Below are 20,677 nucleotides of genomic sequence, written 5' to 3' on the forward strand. Positions count from 1 at the left end.
TAAAAAACAAAATAAATAAAAAATAATTTTAAAAGAAAATCATAATGTTATATTGCAATACTGTAACAGTTTTTATTTTGGTCTATATTTTTATTACTGTTTATATTGTTAATATATGAAAACACTTATAGTAAATCGTTTTCAAAATTATAATGAATTTGAAAGTAATTCAATAAAAGTCCCTTACTTAAATAAAGAAAAAAAAGAAGTAATTCAAGAAGGCAAATATTTGATATCACCAATCATAATATTATATGGTTTCTGAACGTATGTGTTTTTGTAATATTGACAAATGACATCGAGAAATGAGAATCTAGATTCTATATACTAAAATAAGTCTAGATTTAATGCAGATTATCAATGTCACTTGTCATTTGAAAACTGAAATGATGAAATGCTAAAAATTGATATTTGAGAATGATTAAAGTTTTCATGAATAATGAAATCAGCCGAAATATAATTTTAGAAAAAATAATTCTTTTTTCTAATTTAGTTACCACATTCATTTGACAATAAAGTATATGTTTTTAATAAATAAATACAAAGAAACTCCTTTCTTAAATTCAAATGCTGATAAATCAGCCGCTTCAGGCATGTATTGTATAAATAAACCTTGAAGTAATGAAAACACGTGAATAACTGAATAGTAGGCGGACCGCGGAGTTACGATACTGAAAATATGAAACCGCAGGACGCCGAGTAAGTATAATTTTATATAGATACAATATTATGTTTTGAATTCATTTCATACGTATAACATATAATATTAATAATATAGATCTTAAATACGTTATTCTTGAAAAAAACAGTTGGAAAATTGTTATTTTTTTAGTATTGTTATTATAGAATGTAATGTAACTATAAGAAGTGTACAATCACAATATGAAATGGGTCCAAATTAAAATATTCATTTATTTACATAAGAATTATTAACATTAAGTTCTTAAATATATACAAATATGAATTAAAAATAGTTACTGTATAAATCTTGAATCCTTCATGGAATGGTGGCAATAATGCTAGAACTTAGCAGCTTTTCCCCATAGTGTTCGATATAAAATAGATTTGGGATATTTTATTAAAACCATATTTAGCCCATATTATTAAAACTATCATTACTTTGTGGGTGCTTAATGTTGGATGTAATCATTTCTTATCATATTTGGATGGAGCATAAAGTGACAATAGATTGCTAAAACTTGTGGATAATATATGACGAAAAGATGTTATAATAATACTTTTGAAAATATTATATTTTTTTACATTGACTATCTTTAATGAAGTGTAAAGTGCATTGTATAAATGTATTTGATTTTCACTAAAACAAGTATTTCTCATCAGAATTTCAATTAATATTTATGGTATAGTTTTATTAACTGTTCATTATTTAGTTTTAGTGGAGTATTTATTGAAAATTAATTTTATTTACAAAATATTTAATGTTTTGTCATTAAATACTTATAATCTTTCATGGAAATTATTCAGACTTCATTTAAATTAATGTGGTGTTTTGAAAATGATAGCAGTGTTAAATTGTACAAATTATATAAATAAATTTGACTATGTTTCTTGCTCAAAAATAATTATTTTGGTTTACATACTTTCCATCAGGCTTCACCTGCTCGAGACAGGAGAGAGGTTGTAAGGTATTCTATGTTCTTTCTGTACTCCTGACAATGTCTGTTCAAACTTTAATCATCATCAGGGTAGTTAAACTTAAAACAACAAAGAAACAAACTTTAATATTTGGAACATTAACTAATCCTCGCTAAACTTTAAGTTTAGTCTATTTATTGTTTATATTAATCTTGGATAAATTTAATCTAAACCTGTTGGAAAATAGTATTCGTTAACATAATATTTTAGTATGTTTTACCCAAGAATGTACATTATTTCTGAAGAAGTATATTTTTAAAAATTTTCAAAATATCAGTTAATTATACAATCGGTGACTTTGTTTGGTTTTCAAATTGAATTCAGGAAGAGTTTACACTGTTAATTTGTAAAAAAACCTGAAGAGATTTAATGATTAATCACAAAGTTTGCCCTGGATAATAGTGAAAGTAATCCACCATTATATTTACATGACTAGTTACACTGGCTCACTCATACTTTAAACTGGAACACAACAATACAGAGTATTGCTGCGTGGAAGTACAATATATGTTGTATGGATGGTACCTACCGAGACGGGCTTGCACAAAGCTCTACCACCAATTAAAACAGTATGGTTGGAATCGATCATGAAAACATAATCATAATATAATTAAAATAAGACCATGTACAATAATTAAAGTACAAGTATTACTATTTATTATTCTTATGATTTATCGGTTATAATTATTAATTAATCATTAAACTTATAGTAAACTAGCACTTGTAATGACTTTAATGAAGAAATCATCTCTACATTTCAAATACTACGCCCATCTGTCGCTGTTTTTCGATTTTCGTTATGACTGTTGTCTGAAAATCTGATGATTTTTATGAAAGTTTACAATTTTTTTCTATCGTATAAAGTTCGTTCAATAGTACATATATCTATTTACTAAAAAAGTATGTAAAAAACCTCAAGAATCCCAGTTCATATTCTCTGTGTCATATAAGTAATTAAACTTTTTTAAATGCAATTAAAATTTAGCTTAAGGGGACGAGATCGCGATTTTTTAAAGATAATTTCGACTTAAGAGGAGAGCGCAAATCCTCAAACTTACTTCATACATCGGCATGTCTAGCCATATACGCATCGATATTGTAGTGCAGCAGTTTGTCTACCTGTTATCTAAACAGTGGGAGATAATGAGTGCACTTTTTGATTTCTTAGTGAAGGCAGTACAAATCCACTCCAGGCTTCTGGATTTCGCGAGAGCAAACAACTAATATCTTTATTTCCTTGATTTGTGATCTAGTGATCTATAGACTTTTTTATGATACAGGACGGTGGACGAGCAAAGTGGCCACCTGATGATGTAAGTGGTCACCATCGTCCATAGACAATGGCGCTGTAAGAATTATTAAACATTCGTTTCATCGCCAATGCGCTACCAACCTTGGGAACTAAGATGTTATGTCCCCTGTGCCTGTAGTTTATTTTAATACTAGTCAATACACCATCGATGCAGCTTAATTTATAGGAACGTAGTGGTAACATAGCCAGAGACCTATAACTATAGTCGATAGATAACAATATTTAATTTGTATGATCAAAACGGTTGAATAGTTTTAATGATTGTTTCGTTAAAATAAAATAAGTTACTTAATGTTAAAATTAAATAATATAATTTATTTATTAATATGTCGGAAAATATATAAATTCGTATTATTTTTGAGGCAAAAGTTGTTTATATTTCAAATAAAAGAAAGTTGATACTTAACGATATTAGTCACTTTAAAAAGTTGACCATTCAATTGAAAATCGATCAATCATGAATTACAAAATATGTCAAAACATATCACGCATTACAAAACTATATAACACTCGACGACTTTGATACAAGCGCTGATAAGCTAATCTGTTCGTAATAGGAGAGAACAATTTGATAACTCTACAGTGACCCGGCGGCCATCGAGACTGACGCACGTTTGAAAAAGTTAGTGTTCTATATTTGAAATTTATAATTTCGTTTTTTTTTTAACATAGTGTTAGCTTTTCACGTAATCTATATCAATATTTTTTTTTACTTGTCAATTTAGGTTAACACGCGTAATTCGATTTAAAATATTGTATGTATTTTCTTACATTATTTTCTGTTATTTATCATATAACGTTATAGTACCTAGTTGCATATTCAATTGTTTATAAAACGGCGATTAGCAAAACTGACACGTTTAAAAATGTATTATATAATTCTATATTTAAATAAGTGTAGACTGTATATTTTATAGTATTAATTCTATACACATATTTTTGTTTCTTATTTCATTTAAGTATGTGTGTAAGTCACTTAAGACCAATGGTTTCATTAAAATTTTCGTTCATAATTGAAGCTGAAAGTCTGTCAATGTGTGCGTATGCGCGCGTACCTAAATGTTTGGCAAAGGCTAAGAAAATTTGCACCGTTCCAGAGTAATTTGTTATATTTTAAAAATGAGATGTACTATGTACTTAAAAGAGTGTATGCGTAGTAAATCATTCGTGATAAACTTTTATTACTACATACAATTATAAATATCTAATCGACGATCGATATTTAAATTTTATTACTTTTTAAAATCATTCGATACACAAGTGATGCTTTACACAGCCGTTTTAAAACCTATTTTAATTTTATTCACATGTAATTATTTTAATTGATAGATTCTGGGCTAATATGACTTTTTTAAAAAGTTTTATTATTTAATAAATAACCTACAAGCAGTTGCAAAAATCAACTACAAGCAACAGCAGGATTGTTTGATGTTCGCAATTGCTTTTAGAATGGAACCTCGTTAAACTGTTCGTAAGCAATTATGTGTTGTATAAAATATACACACATATTAATCATCTAAATTTATACAATTGCAAACGGTACTTAAAGTGTCAATTGACGTTATACGTCCCATTCCAAAAGGTCATATCATCAAAGCATTTAAAACGGATACTGCACAATCTCCTTCGACGGGATAACAATTTTGCTCTTTTTTTAACCCGATAAATAAGAATGCGATTGCAATATAACGTGAAACCCAGTGGTTAGAACGCGTGCATCTTAACCGATGATTTCGGGTTCAAACCCAGGCAAGCACCACTTAATTTGTGGTTGTAATCTATCTCGTGCTCGCCGGTGAAGGAAAATATCGTGAGGAAACCTGCATGTGACGAATTTCAACGAAATTCTGCCACATGTGTATTCCACTAACCCACATTGGAGCAGCGTGGTGGAATATGCTCCAAACCATCTACTCAAAGGGAGAGGAGGCCTTAGCCCAGCAGTGGGAAATTTACAGGCTGTTCATGTAAAATGTAAAAATGTGAAATCAGTTTAGATAAAAAGTTTTGAGATTCTATGATTGTGAATTGTTATTATCAATCGGCGCACCTTGGGGGTAAAACTAAGTCGTATACCGTGTCAAGCAAACTGTTTGACGATCTCTTATGCCGTCGTGCTCCCTCTTCGCCGTCGCTTTCTACTCCTGTTGTGCGCTTGTTCCTTGTATTCGCGAGGGTGTATGTTTTTATTTTATTAACAAAAATCTACTTTTACTTCATTAACTCCTTATTGTTATTATTATTTTAAGGTAGATTATATAAACGTGTGCGTTGGCAGTCTACGGTTTGGAAATGGGAATAGGATGCTAGTAAAATTAAATAACAAATTCACGTTCGACAAAAGTTTATTCGATGTTTTCTATAAATTATATAAATTAAGAATTCGTGGAAACAGATATTTATACTATAAAATTTATTACCTCAAGGTATTTATTTTGTTTTCGTATCGAGTGCGTTATTCGAACCATTGCGTAGAACGAATTAGAATAAAATGATGATATTAATCTTAGTTCGATGTAGTCTGGCCATTTTGCCATTTGATGTTTAAATATATTTGGTATCATCATCCTCCTACCCTTATCCCAATATTATTTTGGGGTCGGCGCAGCTTGTCTTCTTCCATACTTCTCCGTCTGACGTCATCTCACAGGTAACATTATTTCCAGCCATATCGTCTTTCACACAATCTATCCATCGTTTCTTTGGTCGTCCCCTTCCTCTATATCCATCCACATCCATGGTCAAGACATTCCTCACAACATGGTCATTCCTCCGCCTAACGAGTCCATGTTTGTTTAAATATTTACAATGATTGAATCAAAAAGAAGCACACACACATATGAACTAGTCAACAAACACGCACACTAGTGCGCATACAGTAAACAGCCAATCATACACTTGTATTTATCAACAATATATAATTTCAATATTATAATGAATGTATGACGCTAAATAAATTCCCGGTAAACTTAATTAGCGTACAGTTTTAATATTTTATTTTTCGGTGTCCTATGATAAAAAAACTTTATCATGAAACGTTTTACATTTATTATCTGTCTACATCTATTCTATTTGTTTTACTCGCCCTGTACATGGCCTGTTATCAATATAAATATCTGTCGCACCCTGTGTAAACACTTGTCCAATTAATTTTTTTTTTCTATATTTGAAAGGTTTTATATATCTCTGATGTTTACATGTTTGAATTGATATTTTATTTTGTGTCCGATAGCTGGCTAGTGTTGTTATAACTCGTTTTTTTTTTTTTTTTTAATATTTTTTCGATTCACGCTTCATTACTTGTACGTCAATGATACGAACACATATCATCTTCGAAACTTCCAAGTTTATTTTTTATTTGATTTATTTTATATAGATTGGCGGACGAGCAAATGGACCACCTGATGGTAAGTGGTCACCGCCGCCCATACACATTGGCGGTGTAAGAAATATTAATCATTCCTTACATCGCCAATGCGTCACCAACCTTAGGAACTAAAATGTTATGTCCTTTGTGCCTGTAGTTACACTGGCTCACTCACCCTGCAAACCGGAACACAACAATACCGAGTACTGCTGTTTGGCGGTAGAATATCTGATGAGTGGGCGGTTACTTCTCAGGCAGGCTTGCACAAAGCCCTACCACCAAGTAAAAAGTGATAGCATTTCGAATATCATGATTCAAACTTAGAAGAATATTGTCAATGGTTTGGCCTTAGAAGCCATCTTAGTTCAGAGGCTACTTACTATCGATACAAAATAATAATAATATAACAACACAGATTATGAGTTGCGAGTAAATATTTCAATTAATTGTACTCGAGTGCTCATAAAATAATAACAATAAACGCTTCAGCAGTACAATGTACTTAAAGTTATTCAAAGGTCGCGTGACGTCGCGTTTAGCCAACAACTGAGCTAGGCCATCAAAGGCTAGCCCACGAGCATACTCAACTGTGACAATTTTACTATTTCGTTAGACTATTAGGTAACTTATTCCAATCTGCCTCGTTGGTGTAGTGACTAAATATAATGCCGCAGATTCCGAAGTCTAGAAATGTTATTGGGTTCTTATGTCACAAAACAGATATTATTGATCTTTGACATTGTAGATATTCTCTAAGCAGACGTAGGATTGATGGAAGAATCCGTGCCAGCTTCACACGGATCCAATAAAGATCTTAAAATACAACTTTAAAATAAAAAAAAAAAACATTAAACTAATTTAAACATTTTTCCGCCTAGGAAAGTTGAAATTTTCGGACTTTATGCATATACATGTGAATAAATTTTATCAATAAACCTTCTGGAGTCACTCTGTGTGTTTATGAAAACCGCATTAAAATCTGTAAGAAATAGTTTAGTAGTTTAAAATACCTAAGCGTTAGACGGCGGGAAGCGACTTTATTATATCCTATTTAGTTATTATGACTTATATTTCGACCGGACTATTACACAAAGAGTTCTTAATGAATAATATACATAATAACTTATCAGAAATATGACGAGACCTTAGCCCAGCTATGGATAATCTACACTTTTAATAACAGTTCGTTGCCTCATATTCACGATACATGAGTCGTCATATACATTATACAGACACCGGTCGGACGGTGCTACTTCGTGTATATCTCTAACGCGAAGTGCGGTATTAGTAATTATTTATCTATTTCAGAACAATCATGGCACCCGCAATCCTAGTGACGGGCGGGGCGGGCTACGTCGGCTCGCACACAGTAATGTCTCTGCTTGAACGTTCAGAATCAGTGGAATTCGAAATAGTTGTCGTAGACAACCTCACCAATGCATACAGGTCAGTTTCACGTAATAATCACGTTTTTTTTTTATTATAATAGGTACGAGACTCTAAAGTGGGTCACCTAATACTAAATATCAAAATCTTTGCATCACCAATGTGCCATCAGCCATCAGAACTCGTAATAAATTACTCGTTCACTGATCCTTTGACGCCGGAACACGCAGTACCCAGTAGTGTTGTTAAGTGCTTAAACTCATTACTTATTGTACCACTAAACAGTCCAGGCTTGAACAAAACCCTACCAAGTAAAGGAGTAATGGTCGAGATCTTAAAGAAATCTATAATAATCGTTAGGGATTTGTGAAAAAAGACGTATTGAAGACTGCGAAGTTGTTACCGAAAACTTAAACTAACTTAAATTTAACTTGTTACTTTGTTGCATAAACTTCATACTGTAAATGTTGCAGATCTGATGACCAGAAAAAACCAGAACCATTGAGAATTATAGAAGAGATGACGGGGAAGAAGATACACTTCTACGAACTCGACATCCGCGATAGAGAAGGATTGAATAAGATATTTGCCGCTGTAAGTTTCTGTATGTCTTTATTACTACGGAAATATTTCGTTGCAGTTCTCTGGTTTTTAATAATATTTACATAAACTGATACTTTAAGTGTACATTAATTGATAACATTTAGAACAACATACATACGTCATAAGTTTCTGTCAACTGTCATATAATTTTAGTATTTTTAAACTATTCAGACATTTTTTTTTCTTTGAAGAAAAAAAGTTAACGCAAAAGAATTTAAAACTTTGCATTGAAATATTAAACTAACTTATAAAAAAAAGTAATATCGTATGTTAATAGTACATCAACCCTTATGTATAAGATTTGCATTTCTAATTGACCGTGGTCCGTTCAAAATTCTTATACATACCTAAAGACAATATTTAAATTAAATAAACGGTGAATATGATAAATTATATATAATGTCTTGTATCATTATCAGACTTGTTTCCAATGTTACAGCACAGTATCGAATGCGTGATCCACTTCGCGGCGCTCAAGGCTGTGGGTGAATCCGTCGAGAAGCCGCTGGAATACTACCAGGCAAACATATCTGGTACTTGTACGCTATTTGAGGTGAGATAATCGAAAGTCAAAGTCAAAAATCTTTATTCAATGTGGAAGTGCTACACTTGCTTTTTTATAGTCAAAAATCTACCGCCGGTCCTGAAACTAACACCTCGGACCTGAGAAGAACCGGCGAAAGAAACTCAGCAAACCACTTGTTATTTAGGTCGTATTACACTTAGTGCACCAGTATGTGCATCACACACTAGTGCATCATTTCAAGTATTCTTATTGACCAATAGTCTGATCTGACATGATCAAAAGCTTTACCTGTTCTTCAAGTCTTGATACTTCAAACTTAGCGCCATTAAAACCTAAAAAGTATTAAGGGCTCGCCTCGGACCTCAAATACTGCGGCTTTATTAGCTAGACCCATGAATCAGTCAATACATACAATCATAATAAATACCGTTACCTATCTTTGCTATTCATATTGCTTTTATTATTAATGTCAAAACTTGGTCCTTCGAGCCAGATTTCAATGTTTACAAACATCACTCACAGGCAATGCGTAAACACGGCGTATACAAGCTAGTGTACAGTTCTTCGTGCACCGTGTATGGAGAACCGGAGAAGCTGCCGTTGGACGAGTCTCATCCCACAGGCCAGGGTCTGGCGAGCCCATACGGCCGGTCCAAGTTCTTCTGCGAGGAGATTATGAAAGACCTTTGCAGAAGCGATCCGGTTTGTAATAACTTAACATCTGTTCCAGAAATAAATTTTAGCGGTAGATTCGAACTTGGCTGTTGACGTTTAAAGACAACTTACAAGAGAACACGGATTGACGTAATCAGGTTGGCGCAGGTGTATAAGATCTCAAAGTTAACATCAAACCTCTGAGAATGCCAGCAGGCATTGTATGACCACATAACATAAAATGGACTGACATTAGCACCATAGGCTTGGTTGTTGTCCCATCTTTTTCAAAATTAAAGTTAAACAAACATAAACATTGATATTGAATAGACGTGACATTATCGAATTAATTATTCAAATCTTTTTTGTTTTAAATATGACGTTTTGATCAACGACGAAGATGTTATCGAATTTTTCGAAGTAAAATTAAAATGGATGTAAGTTGTGTTGTGTGTTGTGTTATAAACATGGATCTGTTTGTAATGTATAATAAAGAATTGCTATTGGATAATGGAATATGTAAATCTAAAGTTTGTTTATGACCACGTTGGAGTTGGTTGGCTGTATTAAAGAAACCGACATTGTAGATTATATTATTCTTATTTCACTTAAGTATCAATGACAAATGTCCAGCAGATAGTCGTTGACAATTTTTTTATGGACCGGTGTCTATGATGGCGGATCGAGTGCTAATATGAAAAAATTAGAGATATATCGGAAATAATAGTGGTGAATGGTGATGGTGTTACAGAAATGGATGGTAATTTCATTGCGGTACTTCAACCCGGTGGGCGCTCACCACAGCGGGCGGATCGGCGAGGACCCCACGGGCATCCCAAACAACCTCATGCCCTTCATATCGCAGGTGTGTCAGTATGTCTGTAAGAGAAGACCGTTAGCAAAACGTGTTGGGGAAATTTATTATGATTATTATTAACCAAAGATGGTGCAGAAAAACATTGTGGGCACAGAGCGCGTATCCGCAGCAAATCTATGTTTTAATTTCATTAAAAATATAAATATATGATATTTATTTGCCTACCACACACAAATGTGATTATAGAGGCAAATTTAGCCCTGTGACGTCACACGCGCTAGGAAAACTTATGCATATGATAGAAATATCATTAATAACAAAAATCGATGAGAATTAACGTTTAGTTGGTTATACAATTAAATAAATACCACTGAAAATTTTATTCCAGGTAGCAGTGGGCCGACTTAAAGAATTGTTAGTCTTCGGCAACGATTACCCAACTATAGACGGCACCGGGGTCAGAGACTATATCCACGTCGAGGATTTAGCCGAAGGCCACGTTAAAGCCATTAAACTCTTCAAACAGCCCGGCTTCAGTGGTTTCCATGCTGTCAATTTAGGTAAGAATCTCCCAGATTTTTATGATTGCTGATCTTGCAATCATTCTTGCATATATATCGAGAGATAGACTCTATTGAGTGAACTAGTCTCATGATAAAAAAATTTAATATATGGATATTATTTTACCCACAGAGAGATCATTTATCTTATTACGTGTGACACCGGCTGGCGTCAATCACGAACGGTTATCGGTAAAATAAAACAAACGCACACCTCTCGGCAGGCACGGGCACGGGCTACTCCGTGCTGCAGATGGTGGCGGCGTTCGAGCGCGCCAGCGGGCGGCGCGTGCCGCTGCGCGTGACGGGCCGCCGCGCCGGCGACGTGGCCGCCAACTACGCCGACGTGTCGCTGGCGCTGCGCCTGCTGGGCTGGCGCGCCACGCGCACGCTGGCCGACATGTGCCGCCACACGTGGGCGTGGCAGAGCGCGCACCCGCAGGGCTTCCGGGACTGCTAGGCGCCCCCGCACACAGCGGTCTTATATTTGCCATATCACGTCGAAAAATACCATACAAAAATTAAACGAAGACGACTAAACGTTATTTTACGATTTGTAATTATGTCTCGAGTGCTGAGTAGGGATTCGTTCAATTTGCTGCGCTCCAAAATAATTTGATTATTTATCATGACAATATAGCGAGGTGGTCCTAGAAAGCGTCACGTAGATATATCTTAACTTTTGATTTTTAAAACGATACACTTTTCGATTGAAGTCTTTATCTCCAAAATAATAAAAGCGTAGCAAAATATATTTTTACTTACACATATAATATTTAATCTAGTGTTCCTCTTGTCAATAATCATTTCGAAGTTCTCGTACTTCGTGAGGAAACTATTTTATAATTTAAATATACTATAAACTGAATCAGTTGCATTGCCATATAGAATGTTTGATGTTTCATTAAGTACTAAAAGTACTCTTAATTAATTTCCCTTTTTTATTGTAACATGTTTACAATTTAACATTTTATTTGCATAAGATTGAAATATAAACACTATTGTTCGTTTTTTCTTTCAACTGAATTTTCAACAAATTATATATTCGAATTTACTTCTTGAATATGTAAAAAATTAATTATAATTCCAAACGAACGTCGTTCTACGCATTTAATACAATCGAATGAAATCGAATACTGTTATATTTTATTTAGAAAAAAATATCACTAATTACATATATACGTATTTGGTAGTGTTTATAACATATATAAATATAAACAAACGTTTGATTAACAATGTATATATTTTTTTATATTTCGTTCTTCAAGTCTACTTGTTAAAATATTTCGCTCTGTAAGTAAAAAGATATATAAAATGTTATTAAATATAATTTAATGATCGCTTAATATATTTCGTTCGTTACGACATGAAATAAAATAATAAAGTGATGTATATATATAATATATAGAAATATATATAATATAAAAATAATTATTTAACAAATTTTAAAACATTACGTATAAATATTTCACCGTAATATTAATATCATACTGACGTAACAAGACAGAAGCCAAATAGGTGCTATCCACATCGCGACTTAAGAATGTTAGTGAAATAATAATATCAAAGGATAATATAAAAGATAAAATAATTTAAAAGATTGTAATACAGGCTAAAACTATAGGACGATGTTTGGTTGCACTATCTTGGTCGAAGGAATTTATCATCATTCATCAGATGGCGCAAAGTCGCCTCTAGACCGTATCAATTTTAATATCCCATTCACTCTAAGGGTGTGAACATAACGCCAAAGAAATATTATTATATTTTAGGTAACCATATTTTATTATTGAGATCATTCCAAAAGAACTAAATAATAAACATGAGGGGATTATTGTATTGTGCTAAAAGCCTTACAATTAGAAACGTTGTTGTAAATGCAAAAACCACAGCTGGGATAAAATCTCGCGATATTGTTTCCACGTCTCGGATGATGCTTAAACACTGGTTACGTGAATTAGTTACATTTTAGCTAAAACCAAATATAATGTACTGTAAACATATTATAATTAATTTTATATTCTGATACCAAAATACATTTTTTTAAATAATTGTTTAAAGTAACATTTTATTTATTTTAAATTTATATTTGATATATCTCATTGTTATTAAACTTTCATTTAATACGAGTAATCGTAAAAGATATATATTTTTTATTTTATAATATTTCGATTAACAAAATTGTAAATTAAAGCTTGTTTAATTTTGAAATACTTAGTATTTAAAATTGCCATTTTTAAATGTTCCTAGTGTGTTGCCATATTCTATTTAATATTTATTACAATTTTAGCATTTAATTATCGATTATGAGCGTATAAACCAAAGTGCTTTCCAAAACAATGGTTACCAGTTATTTTTATTTTGTTAAAGTTTATTTATTACAAAAAATATTTTATTGTTGTATAATTTATATTTTTTCTTAATGTATTGTAGCATTTATTCCTGTCATCGACGTCATTCCAAAGTTGCATTTTAGCTAAATTCTAAAATTAATATTTACTTCAGTTCTACTTTTGCTGGTGCTGTATTTTTTTATTTTATAGACGATTTGAATGTTTTCTTTAGCGGTTAGAGAATCAGAAATATATCACGTATAATTATTTGGAATGGTTTTATTTAATCAATTAATCATTTAAGTAACCTAAACGCAATTTGACTTGAATAATTAATAGCAATACAAATTACGGTCACAATGTGCGAGATATTTGTTAAGCACTTTAAATTTATTAGTATTGTTAATGTACGTGATACTTTTTTTTTATCCTAGTCACAGTAAAGAATCATTTGGAGTTTTGATGTTTGATATGACTTGTTGGTCTATGGTTATTAACTGCACTGTCACCGAAAAATATAAGAAATATGTTAACTAAAATTTAAATAATACTATGAATTGATTAGTTTAAACAAATGATGTAAATAAAACAATCTGTCTTAGCATATTTTTTTTTATTATTATCTAAAATTACAAATCTTTCATTAATTCAATCGTTACAAACTATTTCACGTGATAACTATTTCAGCGCATACGTCACTCCGTCTAAAAATATCAGATTTACATTTTTACAACAACTAACATTACAGTTTAACACGATGGAAAAGTTAAAAAAAAAAAGGTGAACATAAAAAGAAAGTGCTGAACGAAGACTTAAGTTCATCTTAAAAATACAAAAGATAAAAAAAAAACTTATCAACTAATTCAATTGTGAATGGTGCATGGAAAAATGAACAAATGCAGAAATGTACAGTACATGCGTGTACATTTGTCATATAAATTATTAAATTAATAGAATACCACCAATAAAATGAAACGAATTAAAAAATGAGAACACAATGTCAAAATACGATTTGTACTAAGTTTTTAATTCTGAAAGCTCAAAGGTGCCACAGTGCCTTCAAACAAAATTTTGAAAAAAAAAAGTTACTTAACCTAAAACTTAGAAATCATGATTGTAAATTTTGTCTTTACAAAGATAACAAATTAAACTGAATTAAAAAAAAAAAACGTATTATGCTGTAAACATTGCATCGAGCACAATATACACACAAGTCGTGTGAGAATTGTGTCATTAACCGACTACACATCATTACATCAATCAACACCTTATAATATTAACAAGCATTTAGGCATTCCAAGACGGAAATGTCGATTCCAATACATCTAGTTGTGCCAAGCACACGTTAACCGATTATCATAAGACATTTACTATCATTTTGATATAAAAACAAACGCAATAATTTGTTACGTTCTCTTTTTTTTTATTCGAAACGAATCGACATTTATTTTGGAAACTGTATTTATTATAAGGCATCCGTTGGTGGAATAGATCAGCTATAATAATAGTATGTGGTATTGAAATGCCAACAATAGTGATCTATTGTAATACCATCAAGACTCAAAACCAATTTTTTTCATTTGATTTATGCTCTTAAAACTTTTGTATCTTTAAACTAAATTAGTGAATAATTTTATTACACTAATCACATTCTACTAAATATAACTTTAAATTTTATATTTTTTTTATTAATTCTATAGAAGCATACTACTAAAATAACATTAAAGAGACATTGTTGTAAAGATAATATTTTTAAAATAAAGACTAGGCCTTATTTTTTAAGATTACATTTAACGTTGTGGTCAGAATTTTATCCTGGTCGAAACTGCTTTTAACCGACAATATTAGTAAAAAATAATTGTGATATATGTTAGAATTCTGTAAACGTGACACCTGAGTTTATCTCATGTGAAGACCACATTGTCATTACAAATTAGAATCTTCACCTGAGCTATCCAGTGACTTTAGACAAAAGATATTTTGACCATTTTGCAGTCAAAAATAATTTAAGACTGGATAAAAGTTCCAACTGTAACACTTTTTATAGTTATTGTTGACATTTCAATGTGAGTATGTTTATTGATGTGATCGCAAAGCAGACTTTAGTTCATCTGTTCTGTGGAATACGTACTAAAACTTTGGTCGTTAGGTAACTTAGATTGGAAGGGTCTAAAGTGTGATTGCCACCACATCAAACTAATGTGACATATTTATTAATATTAAAAACATTTTGATGAATCGTTATATTTAAATTTATATGTCGAAACATAGGCAAAATATAAGAGATGATTGCAGTTGCTACCCAGATACAAAATTACTTATTTGTGACAAAATCAATGGGAATTCAATGGTTATTGGTAATGTTATTGCCAATGCACTGCAATGTAATACACAATCTCTAAAATATAATATTAACAAGACTGGAGGTTATTTTTAATAAAAATATTATACATTTCTGTGTTATTCTGTATGTTGTAAATCTATTTTGAATATTAAATTCCTATAGCTGGCTTACACCAATAGAAATTATAATACCTAGTGTATTGTAATTATAATTTTAATATATTAGTGATGTCCACCTAACCGATTTTGGCTAAGGGACTAACCAACTGCGAAGGAATTATGCACGAGGATGTGAAACCTAACTGCACTTTCCATTCCTTCACTTCCATAATTGGAGGGGATACGACCGAGAGAGCACATGTTACGCCGTTTACATTCAAAGACACGGCAGTCTAAGTACAGCCAATTTGCGTCCAGAGTGCTATTGACAATTACTCCAAAGAAAGACCTAATAAATGTTACTTCAAAGATTGTGTAAAACAGTATTATTTAATTCGGCTTAATTGGTTTGAGTTCATATCAGGCACTAATGAAAACTAAGGATAAATCCACTAGTTTTAAATATTATTTAGCAATGGTTTCTTACTACCAATTTCGCTTTGAAAAATATGTTTCATCATACATATTAGATATTATAGCTTTATAACTTAATAATAAAACAGTTGTGTACAACTGTTTAAAATGTAGTTCATTATCTATGAACAATGTTGTTTTATATATTCTATATATTGGAGAAACAAAAGGAACAGATTTCTATTACAGAGATTCTCTATGGTTTATTATAACTATGGGTTAGTTTTAAAATTAAATGTATATTTTTTCGGGAGTTTCTCGTTTATAAAAATATTGCTTCATATTTATATTTTAACAGTAACCCGATATATTATAAAGTCCCTATTTATTTCTACATACTACGAGAAAGTGTTGCTATCCTATAAATGGCAGCTGCTCCGGTAGCTCAGCCAATGACATAGCAGGTTGCAACACATTATTAAAGGCAATAATTAACTTAAGCTACTAATACGAATTGCAAAATGCATAAAATCTTTAAAGTAACTTGAAAATAAAAAAAAGCAAATAATAGGTATGGTGTAAAATTACACATATTATAAAGAAAGTGTTGCTGGTCGAAATATTGCAGACAAGAATGTGAAGGTGTTTATAAATTGCCATATAAAAATACATACGGTGTGGTGTCAATTATTTTTATGTTACATTGGTGTTTCATAGTTCACTAAAGTCTTTAAAGCACACACTGGGTTAGCCTTCTCTCTTGATACTAGGCATCTGTGGTGGCGGCTCGGCTAGCCCTTTAACCTGCAAAGTATAAAATAACTTTAGACATTTAATTCAGATTATTAAATATTATTTATTCGTACATTAACGGCGTAACCTTTACTATCCTGAGAGCAATAATGTTATGCAAAAAGGCATGTTATATAAAAATATGAACATATAATCATTGTTGCTTTACCGATTGCCAAAACTAAGATTGTTTAAGTTGTTGATCTTTGCTCTTTTAGCACCACTCCATAGACTTTGTGTTGTTCCAAGTTTGTCTCGTTTACACAAATCATTAAACTCAAGGTCAAAGTACATACAACTACATTATCGTATATATTTTTAAGCACATGATCTAAATGACTTTTGGCATAAAAAGTTCATATTCTGGCCATTACGAGAAATCCAGTAACTACAAACAACAACCTCATACACTAGACCAGCATTTAGTAAATGAACCCATTCTGCTTGCCACAGGATAAACACAGATCAAATTGTTGGTGTGTTTAACCACAGGGCACAGCTAGTAAATCATATGTCCATAGTATAGTAGAGCATACATCGCAAGCTATTATCTTTTTTAAATTTGCTCATTAAAGTTTTTCTCAGATATTTCCAGGACATTAAATATTAATTTATAACCTTATAATATGTAACCTTATAATGTATAAAAGGCATCCTTAAAAAAGAATTAACACAGGAAGGAAAAATAATATTTGGGTAGAAAAATACTATTTAACATATTACAAACATAGCTAAATTTCTCAAGTGCCTCAATATGTTTACCAAAAATTAAATTTTTGCTTTTTAAATAAATTAGGTAGACTAGCAAGTGGGCCATCAATTCCGAAATGGTCACCACCATTATATACACTGACATTGTCAGAAATATTATTCACCTCTTACATCACCAATGCACAAATAACCTTGGGAACCGAGGTGTAACCGATGTAACATTACATTTGTAAAAATATTAATATTATATTCATATGTTGACACATACTTTACTTTCAAATATGTAAAGGGATTGGCTAAAGGGTCACTTAATGGTGAATGATAACCACCACCTATGACTTTTGGACTGTAAGAAATATAACCATCCCTTAAAACACCAATCCACCACCAACCTATGGAACCAATATGTTATGTCCATTGTGCCTGTAGTCACACTGGCTCACTCACCCCTCAAATCAAAATACAACAATACTAAGCATTGCTGAGTGGTGGTAAATTCAAAAGGCGATACCAGACTGGCTTAACATTAATAATATTTTTAAGTCCTTACTTTAAGTCTTGCAGCAGTCTTGAGGAATGCTGGCAGCTGTTCCTGGGACACATTAACCTCACCGGCATACATAAACTCAAGTATCGCTTGTAAGTGCAAGTATGATACATCTTTTAAGATAATTATGGGATGTTTTGATGGATTCTCCTGTAAATAAAAATATTGGTCATATATATACCATCCTTCTGTTATACTATAGTTTATTACAACCACAAGAGAACAAAAACAAACAACATTTGAAATCAGATTGACATGATATAATTGATCAAGAGCTTGGATATGATATTCATTATGGATTTTTGAAAAAATTGTTTTATGAATGTCAACAAAACTGTTATCTGAACTTTGAAAGTAAAATGTATTATGAGGTTAAGTTAAATAGTGTTTTATAATAAATAGATATATTAATCAAGAATTGTTAATAGGGCACAATATAGCAGAGCTATTAGAAAATTGCATGGAGACTAGATAAGTTTATCTTGATTCCTTCTTCAATTGGAATATACACTCAAAGTCAAAGTCAAAAATCTTTATTCAATATAGAAGTGTTTACACTTGCTTATTGATAGTAAAAAATCTACCACCGGTTCGGAATTTAACACCTCAGACCTGAGAAGACCTGGCGAAAGAAACTCAGCGGGATATTTTTGTGCTATGTATATACTATGTATATACTAGTGCTTTTTTTTCAAATCTGATATTTAATTTTTACTTCCATTGTTAAAATGGATTAAGTAATTCTGGCGAAAAATAAGTATCTAATAATAGATTAAACATAAAAAAATCAATGATTTATCTCTTTCTACCATCAATAGCTTGACAATCAAAAGAATAAGACAAAAGTTTACATACCTCTAATAAGCTTTTAAAGTATGGACTACATGCTGATAGTACCATTTTATGTGCCTTACACGTCTGACCTTCGCATGCTAGTGTAACCTGAAATATTTGAAATACATTACTAATATTTATTGATATATATTAACAATCAGATGGTTCAAATATCTATACTAATATTATAAATTCAAAAGTAGCTATGTCTGTCTGTGCATCTGTTGCTCTTTCAAAGACGAGCCACTGAGTCACATTAGATGAAATTTGATATGAAGCAAGCTTGAACCCTTAGAGCAGATATTTGCTACTTTTTGTGACATCACAACAATCTCTAAAACATGAACAACTAGTACTTTAGAAAGTGTAGGAGAGGTTTCAATTAATTTTAAAAACATTCACAAACATGAATTTGAAATGATGAAACAAAATGAAATGGACTTTTTTAAGAACTCTGTGTATTCTTTGGCAAACTTTGTATCCTTTATTAGTAATAAAAAAATTGTATGTATTTTTGTAGTGGTTTTTATAAGCTTATGACTGGTCTCAAATTATATTTAAAAGACATACATCAAAGTATAAGACTGTTGAAATAATAAAATCTACATGCTTTTTAATTTCTTTTACAACACAATATTTTTTGTAATCGAGGGGTTATGATGAAAATATATTAATTCGGAGAAAACAGAAATTAGCATACACTTCATACTTACGTCTGTAAAACTTTTTTCATCCCTCAAATGTCGAAAAGATGTAACCATATTCGTCTGGAAGTCATTCCATTTTAGGAAAAATTGCTGGTCCCCCATATTGAACTCTTTTTTTTTGGAATCCTGAAATCGTTTACGTATGTAAATAAAAACAATGTTTAAACGTTGGTTATGAAAATATTTACCGTAAACGTAACTGTTATAATTACTTGGACCGTTAACTAAATGATGGTAAACATTAAAAATGTATTTAGAAATTATGCATTATAGTTTTCTTCCTACGTCACTATGTGGAATGCATTGCATAGAAAACAAGCCTAGTTAGACATTTCATTTCAATTTAAATAAATAAACAATTTGTCTACACCAAAACTCACTTTGTTTGTATCTCAAGGCCAACACGTATTATTTTCTAATTCTTACAACAAGTTAGACAATTTCATCTGAAAATAAAGACGCCGTCTCGCATAAATTAGCGACTTCTTTCTATTTCTTCAAATTCCTTCATTCACCTATTTTGTGTTGCCATCTTATAATAATATATGACTCTATACAGATCCTTATAAATTCGAAATGAATGTTATCTAAATAATAATAAAAAAATATATTTAATAAAAATATAACTTATTCAATATTAAAATGTTATTCGAATTCTTAATAAATTACACTGAGTTAATATTTAAAAGTCTAACGTAATTATATTGTCAGTGGTAAATTACTACGAATAATGTAATCATAGACAATACACTTATACTAGCTAAATGAAATCTTGCATCCCCGAAAAATGAGTATTTGATTTAAAAAAAAGAGTGTTGGTTGCATTCATGTTTTTTATCTGTGAAAATATAGTACTAAAACAAAAAATAATATTGTGTACAAAAAAAGTATTTACCCATTCGAATTGTTTTTTATTTTATTATATTAATTAGATATTAAGTTTTTTATTATAAATTTTATTATTATTTTATTTAATGGGCTCATTTGTGTTGTTTTTTCATCTTAATTTGAAATAA

At 31.2% G+C, this 20,677-nt stretch overlaps 2 protein-coding genes across 3 annotated transcripts; one reads left to right on the plus strand and one right to left on the minus strand.

Annotated features, from left to right (window-relative positions):
• The first annotated feature begins 537 nt into the window (after positions 1–537).
• LOC113403133 (UDP-glucose 4-epimerase) lies at positions 538–11,757 on the plus strand. 2 transcript variants are annotated; one of them, XM_026643590.2, is made up of 8 exons: positions 538–699; positions 7,644–7,781; positions 8,195–8,315; positions 8,764–8,877; positions 9,373–9,552; positions 10,256–10,369; positions 10,710–10,881; positions 11,106–11,757. In XM_026643590.2, the coding sequence occupies exons 1-8, from the start codon at positions 680–682 to the stop codon at positions 11,339–11,341; spliced, it is 1,095 nt and encodes a 364-aa protein (XP_026499375.2). In that variant the 5' UTR covers positions 538–679; the 3' UTR covers positions 11,342–11,757. The 2 variants fall into 2 exon arrangements, with proteins under 2 accessions (XP_026499375.2, XP_026499377.2); XM_026643592.2 differs by lacking the exon at positions 538–699 and adding an exon at positions 3,496–3,590 and having other exon boundaries at positions 11,106–11,655.
• Positions 11,758–14,630: 2,873 nt separating this feature from the next.
• On the minus strand, positions 14,631–20,197 carry LOC113403145 (longitudinals lacking protein-like). Its single transcript, XM_026643606.2, has 5 exons — positions 20,042–20,197; positions 19,668–19,787; positions 18,976–19,062; positions 18,124–18,270; positions 14,631–16,874 (listed from the first exon to the last, which is right to left on the minus strand). The coding sequence occupies exons 2-5, from the start codon at positions 19,761–19,763 to the stop codon at positions 16,818–16,820; spliced, it is 387 nt and encodes a 128-aa protein (XP_026499391.1). The 5' UTR covers positions 19,764–19,787; positions 20,042–20,197; the 3' UTR covers positions 14,631–16,817.
• Between the last annotated feature and the right edge of the window lie 480 nt (positions 20,198–20,677).

This window comes from Vanessa tameamea, chromosome 25 (assembly GCF_037043105.1).
Source record: "Vanessa tameamea isolate UH-Manoa-2023 chromosome 25, ilVanTame1 primary haplotype, whole genome shotgun sequence".
Classification (NCBI taxonomy): domain Eukaryota; kingdom Metazoa; phylum Arthropoda; class Insecta; order Lepidoptera; family Nymphalidae; genus Vanessa; species Vanessa tameamea.